The sequence below is a fragment of the Cyclopterus lumpus genome, chromosome 17 (genome assembly GCF_009769545.1).
Source record: "Cyclopterus lumpus isolate fCycLum1 chromosome 17, fCycLum1.pri, whole genome shotgun sequence".
Taxonomy (NCBI): domain Eukaryota; kingdom Metazoa; phylum Chordata; class Actinopteri; order Perciformes; family Cyclopteridae; genus Cyclopterus; species Cyclopterus lumpus.
The window spans coordinates 17,091,505-17,110,005 of NC_046982.1; the positions used below are offsets into that span (position 1 = coordinate 17,091,505).

At 41.8% G+C, this 18,501-nt stretch overlaps 1 protein-coding gene across 2 annotated transcripts; it reads left to right on the forward strand.

The window, feature by feature from the left end:
* Positions 1-99: 99 nt before the first annotated feature.
* On the forward strand, positions 100-15,188 carry ccdc18 (coiled-coil domain containing 18). Of its 2 annotated transcripts, none has more exons than XM_034555913.1 (24): positions 100-627; positions 1,225-1,362; positions 1,542-1,651; positions 1,966-2,094; positions 2,378-2,474; positions 2,586-2,707; positions 2,890-3,169; positions 3,388-3,475; positions 4,104-4,321; positions 4,587-4,697; positions 5,877-6,008; positions 6,213-6,347; positions 6,498-6,575; positions 6,683-6,799; positions 6,913-7,080; positions 8,907-9,049; positions 9,861-10,024; positions 10,217-10,430; positions 11,089-11,188; positions 11,317-11,433; positions 12,346-12,540; positions 13,175-13,597; positions 13,696-14,499; positions 14,886-15,188. In XM_034555913.1, the coding sequence occupies exons 2-24, from the start codon at positions 1,240-1,242 to the stop codon at positions 14,904-14,906; spliced, it is 4,089 nt and encodes a 1,362-aa protein (XP_034411804.1). In that variant the 5' UTR covers positions 100-627; positions 1,225-1,239; the 3' UTR covers positions 14,907-15,188. The 2 variants fall into 2 exon arrangements, with proteins under 2 accessions (XP_034411804.1, XP_034411805.1); XM_034555914.1 differs by having other exon boundaries at positions 12,346-12,483.
* Positions 15,189-18,501: the final 3,313 nt, after the last annotated feature.

An 18,501-nucleotide genomic window follows, 5' to 3' on the forward strand; every position in this document is an offset into this window, starting at 1 on the left:
AATGCACGCGCCATTGTTCGCGTGCACTGTCCTTGACAACCTTGTCTACCAATCAAATAACACACGGCTTCCGTTTATCCAATCACGAAACGCGATGTTGGGATGTGGGCGGGGACAATAAATACAAATGTACCGATTGCTTTGCCTTCGCCTGCAAAGTTTTGTTTAACTAACGTTTATACATTTCAAATGCATAGTTATATGCTTTTATAGCACCGGGACGACAACATTTTATTTGATTTCAAACGTAAACTTAGTCTCTCCGGTGACTTGGTGTTTTATTCGTGAACTAGCTCCCCACCTGTTGATACAACGAGCATCGTTGTTTACGTTTAGCTTAGCTCGGCTAGCCGCTTATTTACCACGATCCGCTAGCTGCTAACTTAAGATGTTGAACCCGTAACGTTGTGTTGATGAGCTGGTTGCTCGTGGTCTTTACACTTCCCAAAATGTACACACACGCTGGACGAGTTACGTGCTAACCTCAACAAGTCAACGGAAGTCAACATGGACTCATCGTTCATCTGATGTTTGAGAACAGGGAGAGTTTAACCGAAGATGTGGTCAGTTTGAGGAATCTGCTCCCACTGACGGAGCTCAGTCTGCAAAGTGGGGACAGCACTTGAGGTGAGCTAACGTTACCTGCATGACTTCACATCTCAGTCACACAGTGAACCAGCTGTTGGTTGCTAACAGTTACAACTCCACTTGTTGACCGAAAGACTTCCGGTGAGGACATCACAAATAGTTTGTATAAAGCTGTGTTTGACCCCTTATCCTCCTCTATTGATTCCTTCGTCACTGATTTATCTATGAACACAATTTATAGTCAGTCAGTCGGACATGATTACAGAGGTGAGGGTGAGCAGAAGAGTCCCGATTGCCTGAGCTTACAAGACCTGCAGACACCCATTCCTCTAACTCTAAAGTGAGAAAGGATATTTGTGAGTTAAATAATAAGAAACAACCACCCAGATATACTGTACATCACCTATCACATTGTCTGGTGTTACATACTGTATGTGAGCAATATAATAAAACTGTTCCCTCTGCAGAAAACATTGCTCGGTAGATAAATTGAACCACATCTTGCAGGTTGTTGCATATTGTATGTAGGTTATCTGTAAAAATGTCTCTGCAGAAAACTGTATCTCATAACCAAAAGCTAAATAAACAAACCACTATAAACCCCTTGCCTCACACACCTCTCCCTTCCTATTCAAGGCCCGGTCATTAGGGATGGAGTCTTACTCAAGGAATGGCTGTGTGCGTCAGGAGAACGCCTGTCTCAACATGCAGGATGAGCATCTTATCAGCGACCTTGATGCGATGCAGTATGAATTTGCCTCCTCCATGTCGCAGGTGAATAAAAGTGCTGTGAACTTTAACCGGTATATCTTGTGTTTCGTCTTGTGTGCTGCAAATGAGTCTAGTATGAAGTCATTTGTTTTTTTTCCCAGCCTTTTGTTGAGACATTGGCTGTGACATAAATAAACAGAAGCTGTTGTGGATACATAGGCTGTATGTGTTTTGTTTTTTAGGTCTGCCCCAGAGGCCCCAGGATTGGGGTTAAAAACAGGGAACTGGGAATCATGAGTGAGCAGATTCGTCAGCTTCAAGCAAAGCTGGAGTCTCAAGCCACTGAACTAAAGTAACTCTATTGACCTCAACATGGATTACTGTAGATGTAGCTATTCATGTAATTGTAATGTGACAAATGCATGCCTATTTATATACACTGGATACTGAATTGATGTTAAGAGGATGTAATGTGCTACGGGGCATAGTCAGTGACAATTCTTTAAACCTTTGACGCTATTCCTGTTAATACTCATACTGGCCCAAGTTTGATTATTGCTTTTAAGGACTTTTATCTCACCTCTTTTTCCCCTTGAAACCTCTGATTGAACCGAGCATTAATATCTAAATTAAGGACTACTAAGTGTCCTCGCCTTTGTTTCCCAGGGCTGCAGAGCGGAGGGCAGACTGTAGCCAGGAAGCAGCAGCTCACTGTGACATTTTGGTGGCGTCTCTCACTGAGGAGCTGAGCGCGCTCAGGGAAGAGCTGGAGAACAACACAGCACTTTGCAAACGGTGATGGATTTTTTTGGGCTTGGCTTCGGGCACACAATTTAATTTCATTCGACAGTAGGTTACAGTTCTACCAGCATTTTTGGTAACGGCATGTACACCAAATGTAATTGATCTGCTACAATGTCTTTTGTCTCATAATTGCATTTAGTACCTGTACATCCATATATGTTTTTTAACTAAATGAAGTGATTGACTGATCTCGAGTTGAAAAACATAATCATATATTTTATGTCTGTTTATTAATGTTGCTTGAGTCCTTATTTTGTACCTCATCCCTTTACAGGGCTGAGCAACAAAGGAACCAAGCACTACAAAATGCTGAGAAACTCAAAGAAGCCTTCAAAGACTATAAGGCTACCATTTCTATTAAACTTAAGAGGGTATATTTGAGTTATTTGAATGAGTTTATTATTCAGGGATATGCTTTTTATAATACCTATTTTTCAGTTGCACTTTGATGCCCAAAAAGTGCTTTTGAATGTGTTTTTTAGGTGATGGAGAGTGAGAGCCAACTAAAAGAGAGTCTTGTTGAGTGTGACAGAGAAAAAGAAGAGTTGGAAATGAAGTGCACGGTGTTGGAGAAAGGAAAGGTAGAACAGAGCCAAACAATTAGGTATGTGATATTAATTGTCCATTTCATTGTTTGTGGTGTACGTTGTTTTCTTTGTTTGTAGAAACAGAAATAAATTGGAGGATTTCTGATGTTTCTCATTATCAATCCCATTTTAAAAAATAGCTTTGAATTGCTGGATAACATCTTTTTATTCCTGATCTTCCTCCATGTCTGCCCCCCAGCCAGCTGAAGGAGGAGGGGAGGCAGGTCAAATCTGTGGCTGCTGGTCTCCAGGCTCAACTGGAGGACGCCGGACACAAGGTCTCGCATCTTGATCGACAGCTTATGGAGCGGGGTGCGGAAATCAGGGAGCTGGCCTCTCTCCGAAAGGAGCTGGAAAACCTGCGCACTCTGACCCAGAACCAGGAGCAGAGTGTGGCCCAGAGCCACAGGGAGGCTCAGCAGAGCCACGCTGAGCTGGACAGCCTGGAGTCCATACTATCCCTGCTGCATCTACGAGAGGTGGAGAGGAAAACCGTCACATTGTTGTTTGTGTTCTCACGTCACAAGATGTTGTTAAGTCTCCCGTAATGTTTGACCAAAGGGATTATTACATCATCAGTTTATTTGTTTGCCCCAAACTGGTTTTGATGCAGTAGCAGTAATTGTCCAAAACAAGTTTCCATATCTATCACTGGTGTTGCATTGGCGATGATATGTTTATTGTTTTTTTATTTCAGGGTGCTGTGGGGACACTGTGCGTCAGGCCCTGCATGTTTCCCCCAGTGAACTATTTAGGAACAGCACACCTACTGAAGCTAAAGCCAGGTATGCTGACAAAAACCTTATTGTGTACTGGATTACATTCTGTGTTATCTGGGCCTATTAACAGAGATGAGATAATTCAGGGTTGTCTTTGTTTTTATACATCTAAGATTCTACCCGTCATATATTTCCTTGTAATTATATTGTATACACTAATTATTTTTCCCATCTTTTTTTTTTTTTTTTAGAGTGAAATCATTTTTGGTTTATTAGAATTTAATATTGTTCTAATGAGAGACGCGTCCTTTTTCTGGCTTTAGGGAAATTAAATAATGTATGGATGAATTCGATTTTATTACAAGATAATAATAAAATAAATATATACAGCAAATTCTTAATTCACAAAATATAAATATGACATTTCTGGAAAGGAGTAGGCAGAAGTAAAATGGATATGGTTCCACCTCTTTCTATTACTTGAACAACTAATTAAATGAAACTCAAATAAATACAATAATAAAATAAATCTCATGTCTTTAAAGAAACTTTATGCAACATGGTGATTTATTTATTTACACAGCAAAGTAGAAAATGGCGTTTAAATGCAGGTACCATATACTGTACACTTGTCTTTAATATATGATGTAAAAAATAAAAGCATGTGCGTCTCTTTTCTCTCCACGTCGCTCAGGTGAAGGCTACCAGCAGCTGCTGCGAGGGCTGCAGTCGTTGGAGGCCGAGCGGACCACACAGAGCGGCCTGATTGAGCGGCTTCAGGAGCGTCTGAGCAGAACGCAGGAGGAGATCTCCTCGCTGCAGAGCTCCATGACACAGAGAGCCTCCCACTATCAGTGCCTCCACACGGAGCTGCTGGACAAAGTCAGCCAAGCCACTGACACAGAGAAAGAGGTAATGATTCGCCCCCCTTTCATAAGTTCTTTCATTTTTTTCTGATTTAAGATTAACATTCCTGCTTTGTGCTCAACTGTGTTACTGTTTTATAGCAGTTGCGTGGCTAATGGTTTTTGGTTATTTTCATGTTTATTTTACAAAAACCTTCTTAGTCAATATAAATTTGATACAATTTATAATTATATCAGTTTAAAAAAAAAAAAATCATTCTAAAAAATATTTCATGGCAATTTTACCTTTTTTTGTCTCCGTTTCACTTCAGTTGAAAAGAAAAAGTGCTCGCGTGGCTTCGCTGGAGAAACAGTTACAGGAAAAAACCTCGGCCTACAGTCGGGCTGCCCTTACCAACACTGAGCTGGAGAATCGGCTACTGGTACAACACCCACACTTGAGCTATCGCGATATTAGATTTACCCTACACGATTATCGTGGCCAAAAGAATTCACGCTAACAATATTATCGCGATATCTACAGAAAACCGGTCAAATTCATATTTAACTTTTGTTTAGTGTGCGTTTTACCTCTTTCTTTACTTTGGTTCATTTGATAAGGGACATTGCACATTAATAAAAACATTTCTGTAAATGTGCCAGAGTTAGCCAAGAGGCTATTTTTCATCTGTAGTCCCGAGAGGCAGATGTCACAAAACAAACCTAAAAACAGAGATAAGATCACATATACAAGGTTTATACAATATTGACGCTTTCCAATGGGTGCACAAACAAATAATAGTGAGAATAGTGAGTATCGTCATTCAGGAGACTCTTAGACATTGTCAAGTACTAACAAGACATGCAACACAGAGGCTCACAAATTCAAAACACACAAAGCAAATGAAATAAGGGAGAACGATCATAAAATGGACAGAATAAAAACATCCATGTCAGAGGCGCAGAACATAACAGCATGCAGAGTAAATGAAATATAAAAAATCAGTCAGATACAGCTAAACAACAACAAAAGACATGCATGCAGGTAGAATGAATGGTCGACCAGCAAAGTCAAGACAGACAGACGGATAGTCGACAACAGACAGACGGATAGTCGGCAACAGACAGACGGAGGGAAAGTTCCACACGGACAAAATAAATTGCACTCAAAATGGAAGTGTAGGGAGAGAGAGTCTGTAACTGTAAGTGTACAAAAAGAAAAGTCGGCATAACCCGTAGACTGTGCTGTCTAATGACACCCAACACAGTTGGTGAGGGAGACGAAGCAAAAACGTAAAGGCACGGGATTCTTTACACAATATTATCATATGAGTATTATGAACAAGAAATCTGTATTTAATTGTTTTTAATATCATGTTATTTCAATACCGGTATTTCGCTACACGCCTAACCCTGCACACCCAAACATTGTTTTTTCTTCAATTGTTTTGATATCTTATTCATTTCTGGTCAATTTTGTCTTTGAACATAACTGAACATCTGCCAAGGGCTGTGAGTTTTAGTCATGATTCACAACCATTTGGGACTCATGGATTACAATGTGAGTGTGTTCTCTAAATCCAGCGTTTATACTCTTAACACAATCCATTTTCTCATAACAGGAGAAAACCAGCACCCTTCAGCATTACCAGTCATTGATGGCCAAAAAGCAAAAAGAGTACCAGCAGTCTTTGGACAAGTGTAAACAATCTCAATCTCAACAACTCATGGAGCAACAGCACAGAATAGAAATGGTGATCTACGGCTACATCTTTGTCTCACTCACTTTCTCTCAACTGAACCTTCAGCCAGCTCTGTTGCTCTTCAGTTCAACCAACCTTAATTTCATTAGCTACACATGAATGCATGTTACAGTATTACTTGAGTTAAGTTGCACCTAGAAACACTGGCTGTGGCCATTCCCCGTACTAGGTCACAGTATCTTCTCTCTTCTGCAGTTGCAGCAGTCTGTGGAGGAGGCTCAGTCTCAGATGTTGGTGATGGAGCAGGAGCTGAGCTCACTCCGTAGGGAGCGGGACGAGGCTCAGGACGCAGTACTTCGGCTGCAGAGCTCCATGGTCCAACTCACACAGGTCAGGACACTTCTAACAGCACGTAGGGTCCTATCCATGCATGTTACTACCTTCACTGGTTAAAGCAAAGGAGCAGGAGCTTAAGGTAAAGGCACAACCACTTTAATTTTAAACCAAGTGTATGCTGTTTGTATTTTGATTTAATTTCAGCAGCGGCAGGTTGAAGTAAGAGACAACGAGGAGTTGCTGCAGAGTTTCAACGAGCAGGCGGCTCAGTCTGCTTCCACGGTTTGGACACTCTTTTGGTTACCATAGACAAACACACAAATAACGTAGATTGATCTGTGTGAAAAATTCCACCATAACCACTAATATGCACTCTGGTTGTGCATCAGGTGTGCGAACTCCAGTCGTCTCTGTCGGCGTGTAGAGAGGAGCTGAACTTATACCTGCTGCAGATGGACAAGATAAAGAAGAACTATGAGTGTGAGCTGCAGAAGAACAAAGACAGGGTACAGTGTTGCATACAATAAGGCAGTCTTTCAAGCTTTGAGAGTGTTTGTTTGCACACACTCATATCTTTGATCTCTCAGGCTTATCCTGTCCCCTGTTCCTCCCTCCTCAGGTGTCCTCCATGCAGGAGAAGCTCCACAGTGCCAGTCTGGTTTGTCAGAGCTCCAGTGAGCAGAACCTGCAGCTGCAGCTTTCTCTCCAGCGGCAGCAGACCATGCTGACTGAGAGCACTGCTCACATCTCTGAACTGGAGGAAAGTCAGAGCCAGCTGCAGACACAGGTGAGTTGGAGACAGTTCAGATACAGTGTGACACTATTTTAGTGCACAAAAACAAATCAAGACATTACATTTGCACTAACTCAAGGCAATTGAGCACCATCAGCAAATACAGTAGTGTTTGTTGCCAACACAAAATACAAGCGTAGATATCCAAAAGTATTTATTACTAAAGATACATGTGGTTACCCCTAAAGGAATACCATTTGTATTTCAATTACTCACCAAGCATGCTACCTACAACGTCTCGCCTCCAAGTAAATCCTTGTTGAATTAAGGTTTACGGAGGCCAGGTTTAAAAACAGAAAATCTATATCAAAACATCCTTTTGCAAACCCTCACACAACTCTATAATCCAAGTCTCGTTGCTCAGTACTTATCAAACACTTCCTCCACTACCGCCTCATGCGTGCATTAGATGCTGTTTTTGGGATGTACAATGTTTTCTTTGAGAACTCAAGGAAACGTGTGGTGAGTAATTTATATAAAAATGTTAATTTTGTGGGTGAAGTATTCCTTGAAGACATATTTGTATCAGGGCCGGAATAATTTGATAAATGAACTGTGGGCCACCGTTGATGACTGTTTATCCCATTTTCTGTTAATTGTTTATGAATTAGTTAGTAATTAGCTTGTAGTAATTGTACTATTTATACATTTATTTAAAATTTGAATTATCTATTCATTTGAAATAATACACCATATACGGACAGTATAAACTCAAATAATAAAGGCCTTTAAAACTAGATTTGAACTAAATGCCCTTCCACCCCACAAGGCCTTGGTATGGAAATGATGCTGATGTCACTTTAAGGCCCTCTTTATAGTATGCTTCAGTGGTGCATATAGTATTACCAAACACATGGTCGCTACATCAATTACCACATACCAATTGCCTCTTGGTTAACTTGAAGCCTTCTGATGCCCTGAGGGTCTGAGGCCGTGGGGCATTTTCCACTTGATGTGGAGAGCAAGTCTGTCTTTTCTCCTCATGGCCTCAATAGTTTTCTTTATCTCTTTTGGTCGTACGGTGTTACATGTTGAGTAGCCGTGAAGCATAAATATAAGTTATGTAATATGGAAAGTTCAAACATGTAGTCCTATTTCTAGCCTCAGGGAAAGCGTTGTCAGTGGACTCCTCTTGGCATTGACGGCTCTTTCAGTGGTGCACGTCAGCGTTATTGGGTTTTATGCAGCAATGGCAACTTTGTTTGCTTTGGTTTTTAGTATTGCTTGATTCTGACCAGATGGATAATAAACACCACTATTTTGTTGTGTTTGCGGTCAGAGCCCACTACTAACACATGTTTTGATCAAGTAGCTTCTTATTATCAAAGATTGACATTTTTTTGTAGAAGCTTAAAATTGAACACATAACACACTTGAGCTAAATCTGTGCTTGAGGAAAACAACTATTTGAGCATGTGATTACTTTTTTAGTACAGCAGATTTTAGCAGCTGATTGTACTTTCTGTCCTTCACAACAACAAGAACACAAGGATCTCCATTCAGTGAGCAGAGCTGAACAGAGACAGTAACACTCTGTGGACACAAAGGTCTGGTCTGGGCAAACGACAATAAATCCGGCTGGAAGGCACTGTGTCGTTATCGTTGTTTGAGTAGTAGATCAGGTCTACACTACAAGACAGTGTTGCTCTCTCAGAATGTCTGGGCCACGGTTTATTTAGTGACTTCCTAAATGTCATTCTCTGTGATCTTTCCAGTGTTGTATTGTAGACCAGAATAATGTGCTGGACATGGATGTCCTGTTTGTAGTAACAAATAATGATGGATGCTCATGTTGTTTGTGTGTGTGTGTGTGTCCGCAGGTGTCCAGTCTGGAGCAGCAGCTGGAACGAGCTCGGGCCTCTCTGCAGGGCGAGGCAAGGAACAGAGAGCGGGACGTCCAGCAGAAAGACGAGGACCTGCAGGAGGTGAAGCAGCAGAACATACAACTGTCGGAGTCTGTCGGGTAGGAAAACCTGCACACACAGCGACTCCCACGATAGTCTCAGGAACAGAGGAAACTGGAGTTAATATTCTTAAATGCTGTCTCCAGTGCTAAAAAAAGAATAATTTAGGATATTACAGTCATTGTCAGATATTTTACTCCAATGTTTTCCCCACACTTGTAGTTTGTGTGCGGCTTTTGTTAGTGTCTATTTCATAACATATGCTGTTTTTCTTGACCTGTAGCAAAGATAGTCAAACGCCTCAGTCTGTGAGATAGTGTTATGAATACACCACCTCCTATTTGTCTGTAGCCGTGAAGAAGCCTTCCTTTCCTCGCCCCTACAACCCACAGATGTGTGTGTATATAAATGGGGATCTTACTTGTTCGAGACTGGGAGATGTACGCCTGATGTATTTAGACTAATTTCATTCTGCAGTGCTGCTGGTTAGTTTAATTTTTGGGACATTTTAAAAGCTCCGAAGCAAAAAGGCATGATGGTTGTTGATAGGTGCCGTCGTGAGGCATGTTTACTCCGCTCAGTTAAGCTACTCTAACAGTTCTGGAGGGATTTCCTTCTCTCCAACTCTACGATGGGAGCCGTGCTAACATTGAGGTGAGGAAATAGACACGTTGCACACTCCCAGCTGCTGCAACAATGCAATGTGTATCCTGCTGAAAGCGTTGTGTATTTATTTCCGTGGTATGACTTTCCTTTATTGCAACACATTTCCTGAAAACACATTTGTTTCATTTAAGACTTTTAATCGCTTTGCAAATGTACTGATTATTTGGTTTTTATGTGCTTTTTTTCTCTTTGTTCTCTCTGCAGCCAGCTGAGGTCCGAGATGACAAAGTGTCGAGGCGAGCTGGCGTCTAAAGATTCGGAGCTGCAGCGTTTGAGGAAGGATGTCCACGACAAGATTTCTCAGGTCAGCCGCATGGACGAAAGCCTCCAGCACATGAAGAAGCAGCTGGACAGCAAGAGCGACACGGGTATGTGGCACAGTTTCAGTGTACGAGATTTCAGTCCCTTTTTATTGGACTAGCTTTTATAGTCTTTACAGAGAAAAGACAATTGAAGCCAGAGTTACACAGCTCAGGTTTTCAAATTTGAATCTCCGCTCTTTGTGTTCTCCTTCGTTTGATCGCTTCACTTTTCTGTCTTTTCCTTCTTTTCCCTCCCAGGGATGGATCTGGAGGAGAAGCTCCATCGCTGTGAGGCCGACAGGCTCAACTGTGTCCAGCAGGCCAAGATGCTGGAGGGACAGATTCAGGCGGTGCAGAGAGAGACGGCTGAGACTCTGGAGCAACTACGGGAAGTCAGAGATGTTCTACAAAGAACCCAAACCATCGCAGATGAGCGGCAAGCCTCGGTGGAAAAGCTGACTGACCAGCTGAGGTGAGGTCACGCCCTCATGTGAAATATCCTTCTGCACGCAGGGACAAGGGACAAGCCTCAGATGGAGATGACGTCCATGTGCTGCTGCTCAGATAAGATCCTCCACTGGTTCTGTTTGTGTTTGAAACAATATCCACATTGTACATGTGTATCACAAACTCACCGACAGACACACACAGTCATGGAGCTGGTTATTGTCCCATTTAAAGTCTCACACTTTCATTGTATGTCTTCTGAATATTGTCATGGCTAATCTTTGTTCTTAGATGGAAGTCATGGCATTGTGTTTACTGACGAAATTATTGGCTGTTTAAAAATATGAATTTCTGATTATTACGTTTCTTTCCTTGATTATCCAAGGTTGAACTTGTATAATGTGTCATTTGTAATCTGCAAGAATCACATAAGGTTATTTCTGCCATTCAGAGGACACTCCCAGTTACTGTGTGTGTGTGTGTGTGTGTGTGTGTGTGTGTGTGTGTGTGTGTGTGTGTGTGTGTGTGTGTGTGTGTGTGTGTGTGTGTGTGTGTGTGTGTGTGTGTGTGTGTGTGTGTGTGTGTGTGTGTGTGTGTGTGTGTGTGTGTGTGTGTGTGTGTGTGTGTGTGTGTGTGTGTGTGTGTGTGTGTGTGTGTGTGTGTGTGTGTGTGTGTGTGTGCAGTGAGACCCAGAGGGCGTTGGAGGAGAGAACTCACGAGGTCTTAGACATGGACAATGCACTGAAGGAGAGACAGGGGGAGCTCCAACAGAGAGCACAGCTGGTACAACACACACTTTTCAGTCTACTTCATTTATTTGCAGACTATGTTTAGCTATTATCTCTCTACTGATGTGTTGTTGTTGTGTTTCTTCAATTTGTTTTCTTCCCCGTCAATCCCCTCGTCCTCAGCTGGGTCAGCTGGAAGTGTCCATCAAAGAGCACAAGCAGGAGATGGAGAAGAAGGTGGAGTCTTTGCAGCAGAGCCTGCAGGCCAGAGAGAGAGAGCTCACAGACAGAAACATGAAGGTCAGGAGCACACAAAGAACAAGAGGGAAACGCATGAGAACATGTTTCACCAACTGCCTTAAAAGATATTTGGAGAGAAACCATTTTTTGTCTTTTCAATTTGACTAACTGAATGTTTAGAGCATAAGCATAACTCAATGTCTTTAGAGGAGAATAAGAAGAGAGATCACAGTTGATGGACAGTAAGTGTTATGTGTACTGTACCTGGTGATATAAATATATTCTCTCTACAGATGTAATATTTAAATAAATGTAAAGTAAAACATATTTATTAACAAAACCGTTAGATTAGAAAAGAATATTGGATAAATAAATTAATACAAATGGAAATAAGTGAATTAATGAACTAAATCACATTTCAAATTGAAATTAAATTCCACTGAAATGGATCAAATAAAATAAAATAGATTTTAATTTCATAATTAATTAAAATTATTATTGAAAAATCTAAATTGATAGATCTCCTTCAGATTGTGTCTCAAATTTCATGTTTTGAAACAAAGAAAAATATTGACATGCCGTTATTCTTTGATGGGAGTGATTCTAAATGTAGTCCATACAGATAATCCACCGATTGGCCTTGAAGTAAGCTTCATTTAACAATCCCAAAAATGTGAAATGAATAAGGCCACTGGTTACTAGCTGTAATATGAGATCTGAGAAACGTTCAATATGAAATTAATAATGAAACACTGTCAGCGACACAGTTAATTCCTGATTATACAAAGACTGTATAAGTATTTGTTTTATTTATTGTGTCTTAACTTTTAAAAAATCAAAATGTTCTTACTTCTACAAGCAGTTTTTTAAATTCTCGTTTAGAACTAGCGCAGCAAGTAATGAATTGATAAATTGATTCACACTTGTTATGATGTAGATCTTCAAATTGTATGTTGATGTGTATCTTTGCAGGAGGTCAGGCTGGGCGGTGTGGAGGAGGAGCTGGCTCTGAAGGAGGCCCGCTGGCTGCAGTTGGAGGCCAAGCTGCAGAGCACGGTCACCTCTTTAGAGCTGGAGCTGGACTTGGAGAAGGAGCAGCACAGCAAGGAGGTACAGCACCTACTGAGGCTTCAAGACCGGGGTCTTCCGCCATCTAGTCAAGTTTCAGTTGAGTCTTTAAAAAAAGAAATGTTGGAATAGAAACTGTAAAGCGACGGGTGAGAGGGAAACCTTGACTCTGTCGTGCAGTTGTTCTGCAAAACTTGTCACTTGGCTGATCATTAGATCCAATTAATGATTAAAAATTTGTGATACGCTTTTGATGTGACACTGTAAAATATACTGTTACTTTACTCGGTCGGAAGCATCCCTGCCAGTGCCTCATCTCTCAGTAGGCTTTCCATTTGTCTCTCTCTATCTACGTGATAAAGGTCTTGTGGGTTTTGGTTGTGGATCAGCCTCTTTTTTTGTCAATAGCCTTCCTTTTTCCCGTCTGTCTTCCTTTTTTCTTTTCTTTCCTCTTTTTTTTTTTTTTTTTTACAAACGTCAACACCACCGTGGGAGTAACTTCAGGTTCTCTTCTTCCTCCCACACACAAGACACAGCTTATACCATCTTAATTCCCGCCGATATATTTGACGGTGCCATTTGTTTACTTGCTTGTTCTGTAATCACCTCTGGGAATACTTTTACCTGGTTACATCAAAAGGTGATGGATCATATTTTTATCAGAGCAGCATTTCAAGCTGCATATCCTTAAAACCCAACATGTCTCGTCTGGCTGTTTCACTCCCTCCTCCAGCTGGAGTCCCTGCAGCAGACTCGAGGCCAGCTCCTCAAAGTCTCCGAGCAAATCTCCTCCACCATGCTCTCCTCCCAGGAGCAGCTCGCAGCTAAACTTCAGCAGAGCCAGAACCAACTGGAGGAAGCCAAAACCGAACTGGAGCAAACTAAGACACAGTTGGATCGCACCCGCAACCAAGTCCGTCACCTCAAAACATGTAGAGACCAGACTCACACCCAGCTCCTTCAGAGTAAAACCCAGCTAGAGCAAAGCAGGATTCTGTGTGAGCAGACCAGAGCCAAGAATAGTCTCCTCCTTGCCCAGCTGGAGCAGCTCAGCACCCAGTTAAATCAAGCCAAAGTCCAGGTCGGCCAGCTCCAGACTGAGCTCCAGACCTTCAAGAAGTCCATGGAGATGTCTAACGAGTCCCTGCTCATCAAGGTAGAGTTCTTAGAAGTTTGAGTGAAAGTTGCATTGTGGGAGTGTATCTTTACATTTCTTTTCAATATTGTAAAGTTGTTGTTCTTGTCCTCCTTCAGGAGTCTGAAGCGACACGTCTCCAAGCCAGGATCTCCTGTCTGGAGCGAGCTGCTGACCACAAGCATCTGTACAGTCGCACACTCTCCCCGCCTGCCCTGCACACATTCACACACTCCCAAGAGAACTCCTCCTCTTCTCACTTCCCTCCTGCCTCCCCCCAGAAGCTGCAAACAACTCTCCCTTCGTCTAAGCACGCTCACTCGACTCGCCTCCTCTCCCCAACACACGGACAAACTTGCTCGTCGCCCCCTGCTCGCACATACCTTCAGCCCATCTCTTCCCCTCATCAGTCCAACCAAACCGAGAGCCACCAAACATGTGACTGGCTGCAGAGAAGCAGTATCGACTCCTCTCTGGATCTTCCTCTGAGTCTGAAGGCCACACTGAGGGAGGCTTTGGGCACGCGTCTGTGGGAGTCCTCCTCCTCCTCCTCCTCCTCCACCTCCTCCCCCACCTCCCCCACCCCATCTTTCCCGAACACAGCGGACCACAGCTGGCAGGGCCTCAGCAACATGGAGGCCACAGCAACCTCTGACCTCTCCTTCAACCCCCTCACATACAGGGTGGACAAGCCAGACGACATAAACCTCAGCATGGAAGATAGCTCCGTGCAGCAGAGAGACGATGAGCACACGAGCGAGTCAAAGAGGGAGTCTGTGTGCACTCTGGTGGGTCAGGAGGAGGACGTGGATATGAGTTCACTCACGGGGATGCTGAAGTTTGTTAATCAGACGTTAGCCATGCAGGAGGATCCTTCTTTATGGAGCTCCACAGGGCTGTCGCAGACTGGACACATCCTCCAGGTAACAACCCAACACAAATGATGATTTTTCGCCATTCAATATCCGCGTTCTGAGTGAAAGTGCTCATCACAAAAACACCAGTTTGAAAAATTAATTACACAGGGTGGAAAAATGCAGCTGATCTGCTTCATCTGAAATGTTCTGGTAAAATAAGAAAACAACTGTCACCACATTTTGGTTCAGATGTTGCTTAACATTTTCTAAATTAGCTCCACTTACTTGAGACGGATTTCAAACTATCTTTTATCTTTAAATAGTAATACGCTGATCGATAAAACAGATTTAATGTTGCTTCATCTAGAAATCAGCATGGAACATATATTTACAGCTTCCATAGATTGTCGCGTTGGTGTGTCGGTGAAGAATGTTTCCTTTTCACTTTTCAGAGGGACGTCAAGGAGACATGAAGCTGTGTTGCCAAGGAGACGTCAGAGGAGAGAGTGGAGCTGTTGAGATTGGTGTTAGGATACATGTAACATACATTCATTAACATCTCTCATATGTCCCGTTGGTGTGTATTATTGAAATCAAGCTGCAATAGTGTGTCTGGGAAAAGGGTAGAGTAGAGATGACCACGACTGTGATGTTGTTTCATGCAGTAGAATGTTAAATCTTGTCTTCACTAATATTTATATATTTTACACCATTTTAAATAAGTTAAGTGAATAAAAGATGTTTTTATAGAAGTATTTGTGTCTTCCACTGTGATTGTTAGTTATTGTCTGGAGAAATGTGAAGCCCTGCTTGTTTGGATGTTCCCATGCTGCTGGTGACTGGGATCGTGTTACCAGAACAGCTGGCAGCTTCCTGTCCTGGAGAAGAATTTGTGGCTCAGGGTCTCGGAGGGAATCATGCAGAATCTAATATAGACTCAAGCTGGTAATTATTGGATTTGGCATGTTTGGGCTCTGGAGAGTTTTCGAATTCGAATTCCTCATTAGATTAAGTCCCGGTGAGACTATTTACACGAGTTATAAAAGCTTTAAAGATGTACGGAATCCCCCAACAAATATTGTGTTTAAAAAGCTGGACACTGTATGTGTAACACTTTTTTCCTCTTGCTAATTCTGATTCTGCCAACCATGTTAATCAGCTCAAGGACAATGGTGGTTGACCCAGGACCCAAAGAGAAAAGTTAATAACAACAACGGCTTCAGTCGAAAGCAGGAATGTTCCAATCACGTGTGTTGCACCTGATCTACATCTGGGTCCTTTTTTAAATGGAATAGTTTGGACATTTTGGGGAACTGTGCTTTTGTTTTTCAGTGAGTCTCTCAACACTACAGCATTACTGAGAGATCACACATGACAAGAGCAAGATTACACACATTGTGGTTACTTATTCCAGTCCCTAGTCCAGCCCTGAGCTTGAATCGCTTGCTGTAGATCATTCGTAGTGTTTGCTGCAGGCTTCTTTAATGCTTACATACGAGGGGACTGTTCATATTTACATTTCCTCACCACAGGCTTCAGCAGCTCTTGTTTTTTTTTTTCTCTGTGTTTGTCTGCGATAGACAGTTTATGACTGTGTGTGTGTGTTGCCACTGGAGACGGCAATTAATTTCAGTCAGACCGACCTGCTTGTCCTACTCTGATCTAGTGGGGGTAGAGTGTCTACAATATATGCTTTCATGCATTAACACAGCACCCCAAGCTGCTGTGACTGGTCATTTTAGTTTTCAGGCCTTTTCATTCTGGAATGTCGCTGTGTTTCTGCTTTCTCTTCCTTTTGCTGACTTTATATGTCAACCATTTTACTTCAGGGGATGTGGTTGTCTTCGTGGTATATTGCGTGCCAAGTAACTGTGCTCCAGTTCCTCTATGGAACTTCCTAATTAGCATGATCGACATGTTTTTTGTGTTCTCACTTTAGTGTGGAAGTAGCTGTGAATGTTTCAATCAGATTATTACTGTGTTTAACAAACTTCCCCCTCTGACTGAATCTTAAAACAGTGGAAGATGCTCCCTACTCTATACAAAAAATAATGCACAGATGACCTTAAGAGTACAACAAATGCTTAAACTAAGCAGTGATAAAATAATACATACTCAATAAAATGCCAAAGTAAATGTAGAAAAAGAGTGAAAAGCATCACTGAACTGTCTGTTTTCTAATAAAACTAAAGTCCACATTCCCATTGAGGAGATTTATATTCTAATGTTTGTATGAAATATTCCTAATATAATGTATCTATTAACTGGTCAGGCTTCAGTCCAGGTGCACATTGTCCCAGGTTTCTAAGAATCAATAAACTGATGCTTCTTAGAAAGCTAAACTCGTCTCCAGGAAGACACTGATTGTCACCGCCACCGCAGAAGGTTTTCAAAAGAATAGAAATATGGATGACAGCGTCACAAGAGTCACTGCTCCCGGCCAAGAAATAATGTTTTTTACACTTTGCAGAGATTAAACAAACATGATATAAAGTCTTACTTTATTAGCTTGTGTGTGCCGGGGTTATTTCAGGTAGATGTTAACCACCCTATCTCACACACACACACACACACACACACACACACACACACACACACACACACACACACACACACACACACCAGAGCTGTGGGGGGTTAAGGGCTGTCTGGCAAACACCACAGCTGTCGATGCATGTTTATTGAGTATAGCACATGGGTAATGTGCTGTATAATAAAGTAATAATGGTACAATCAAAGCAACCAGATCCTTGTTTGCTGTTTGGTACCATCAGGATGTTGTCTCTGGGCTTTAGCTGCTTCACCAAGTTAATGAAACAGCACCAGGTTCAGGCACAGTAGAGTTTGATTCCTGGTTTATTCTGTGCCATTGGTGCTTAACAACTTAACTCATCGTGCTGTTTTTTTTACAGTACTGAACAGTTAGATGAAGATTTCAGGATGCTCCACAATCCAGAGAAGAAACTATCTATAATGGTCAAACTATTTCAGGAGAGGTTTCACGGACTTGATGAAGTTCAGGTTAAGTGTTGGTTGGCAGTTTGAACCAGCACGATGGAAAACAACCATTAGTGGTTGACATTAATGAAAGGTCATTGCTATCTCCTCTCACAGCCCTCCACAATCACCAGGGTGCAGCTCACTGGCTTTAACCTTTCCCTCATTAAACTGAACCTTTATACAGAAAGGGTGGGAGTGGGTATCCTAGTTACCGTTTTTTATGACAACCCAAGGTTAAAGACATTTGTATTTGTGTGACTTTGTTGACCCTCTGTGTCCAACACAGTATCACATCATACCTATAGCATCAGTGCTAATGCCACACTTTGAGGAATTTGAACATGTTTTTTCCAAAGAAAACCTCATTTATTTCATTTAACACAACAAAAACAAAACTCTCCAATTTAAAGTAGTCTAAAACCAAGCAGTCGTTCAGGAACTTTGTCTTAACTAAATTGTTTTAAATCGGCAATAATTTAAAACACAAATCATACCACATATTTGATGCCAGCTTTTTGGTACTTGACGGTTTTCAATACTCAGTGTTTCAGACACATTTTGGTTCCCAAAAAATAACTCCGGTTTGACACTATGCCCTTGTTTTATTTTTTTGACTCAGTGCTTGAAAGCTGAAACAATTTTGCTGCTCCAACATCAACAAGCCAAAGTTGATTTTTGTGTAATATGCTTTTTTTGCTCTCTAGTTAAATAAGAACATATCACTCTTTACAGTAGCCTAAATATGAAGGTGCAGCTAGTTAGCTTAGCTGAGCATAAAGACTGTAAACAAGGGGAACTAGCTAGCGTGGCTCTGTCTCAGAGTAGCAGAGTTTACCTAGCAGGTGCTCTTATTTCATTATCTTTTCATCAAATAAGTTTGGCCTGAACCAAGCTAGCTGTTTCCCCCTGCGTCCAGTGTTAATGCTAAGCTATACGCTAACTGGTTGCTGTCTACAGCTACATTTGAAAGGGAGTATTGGCCTTCTCATCTAACTGTTGGGACTAAATACACAAGGCTAAGTGTATTTTTCTTTGTCATACACATTCTAACACTTTGGGCTGTAGCAG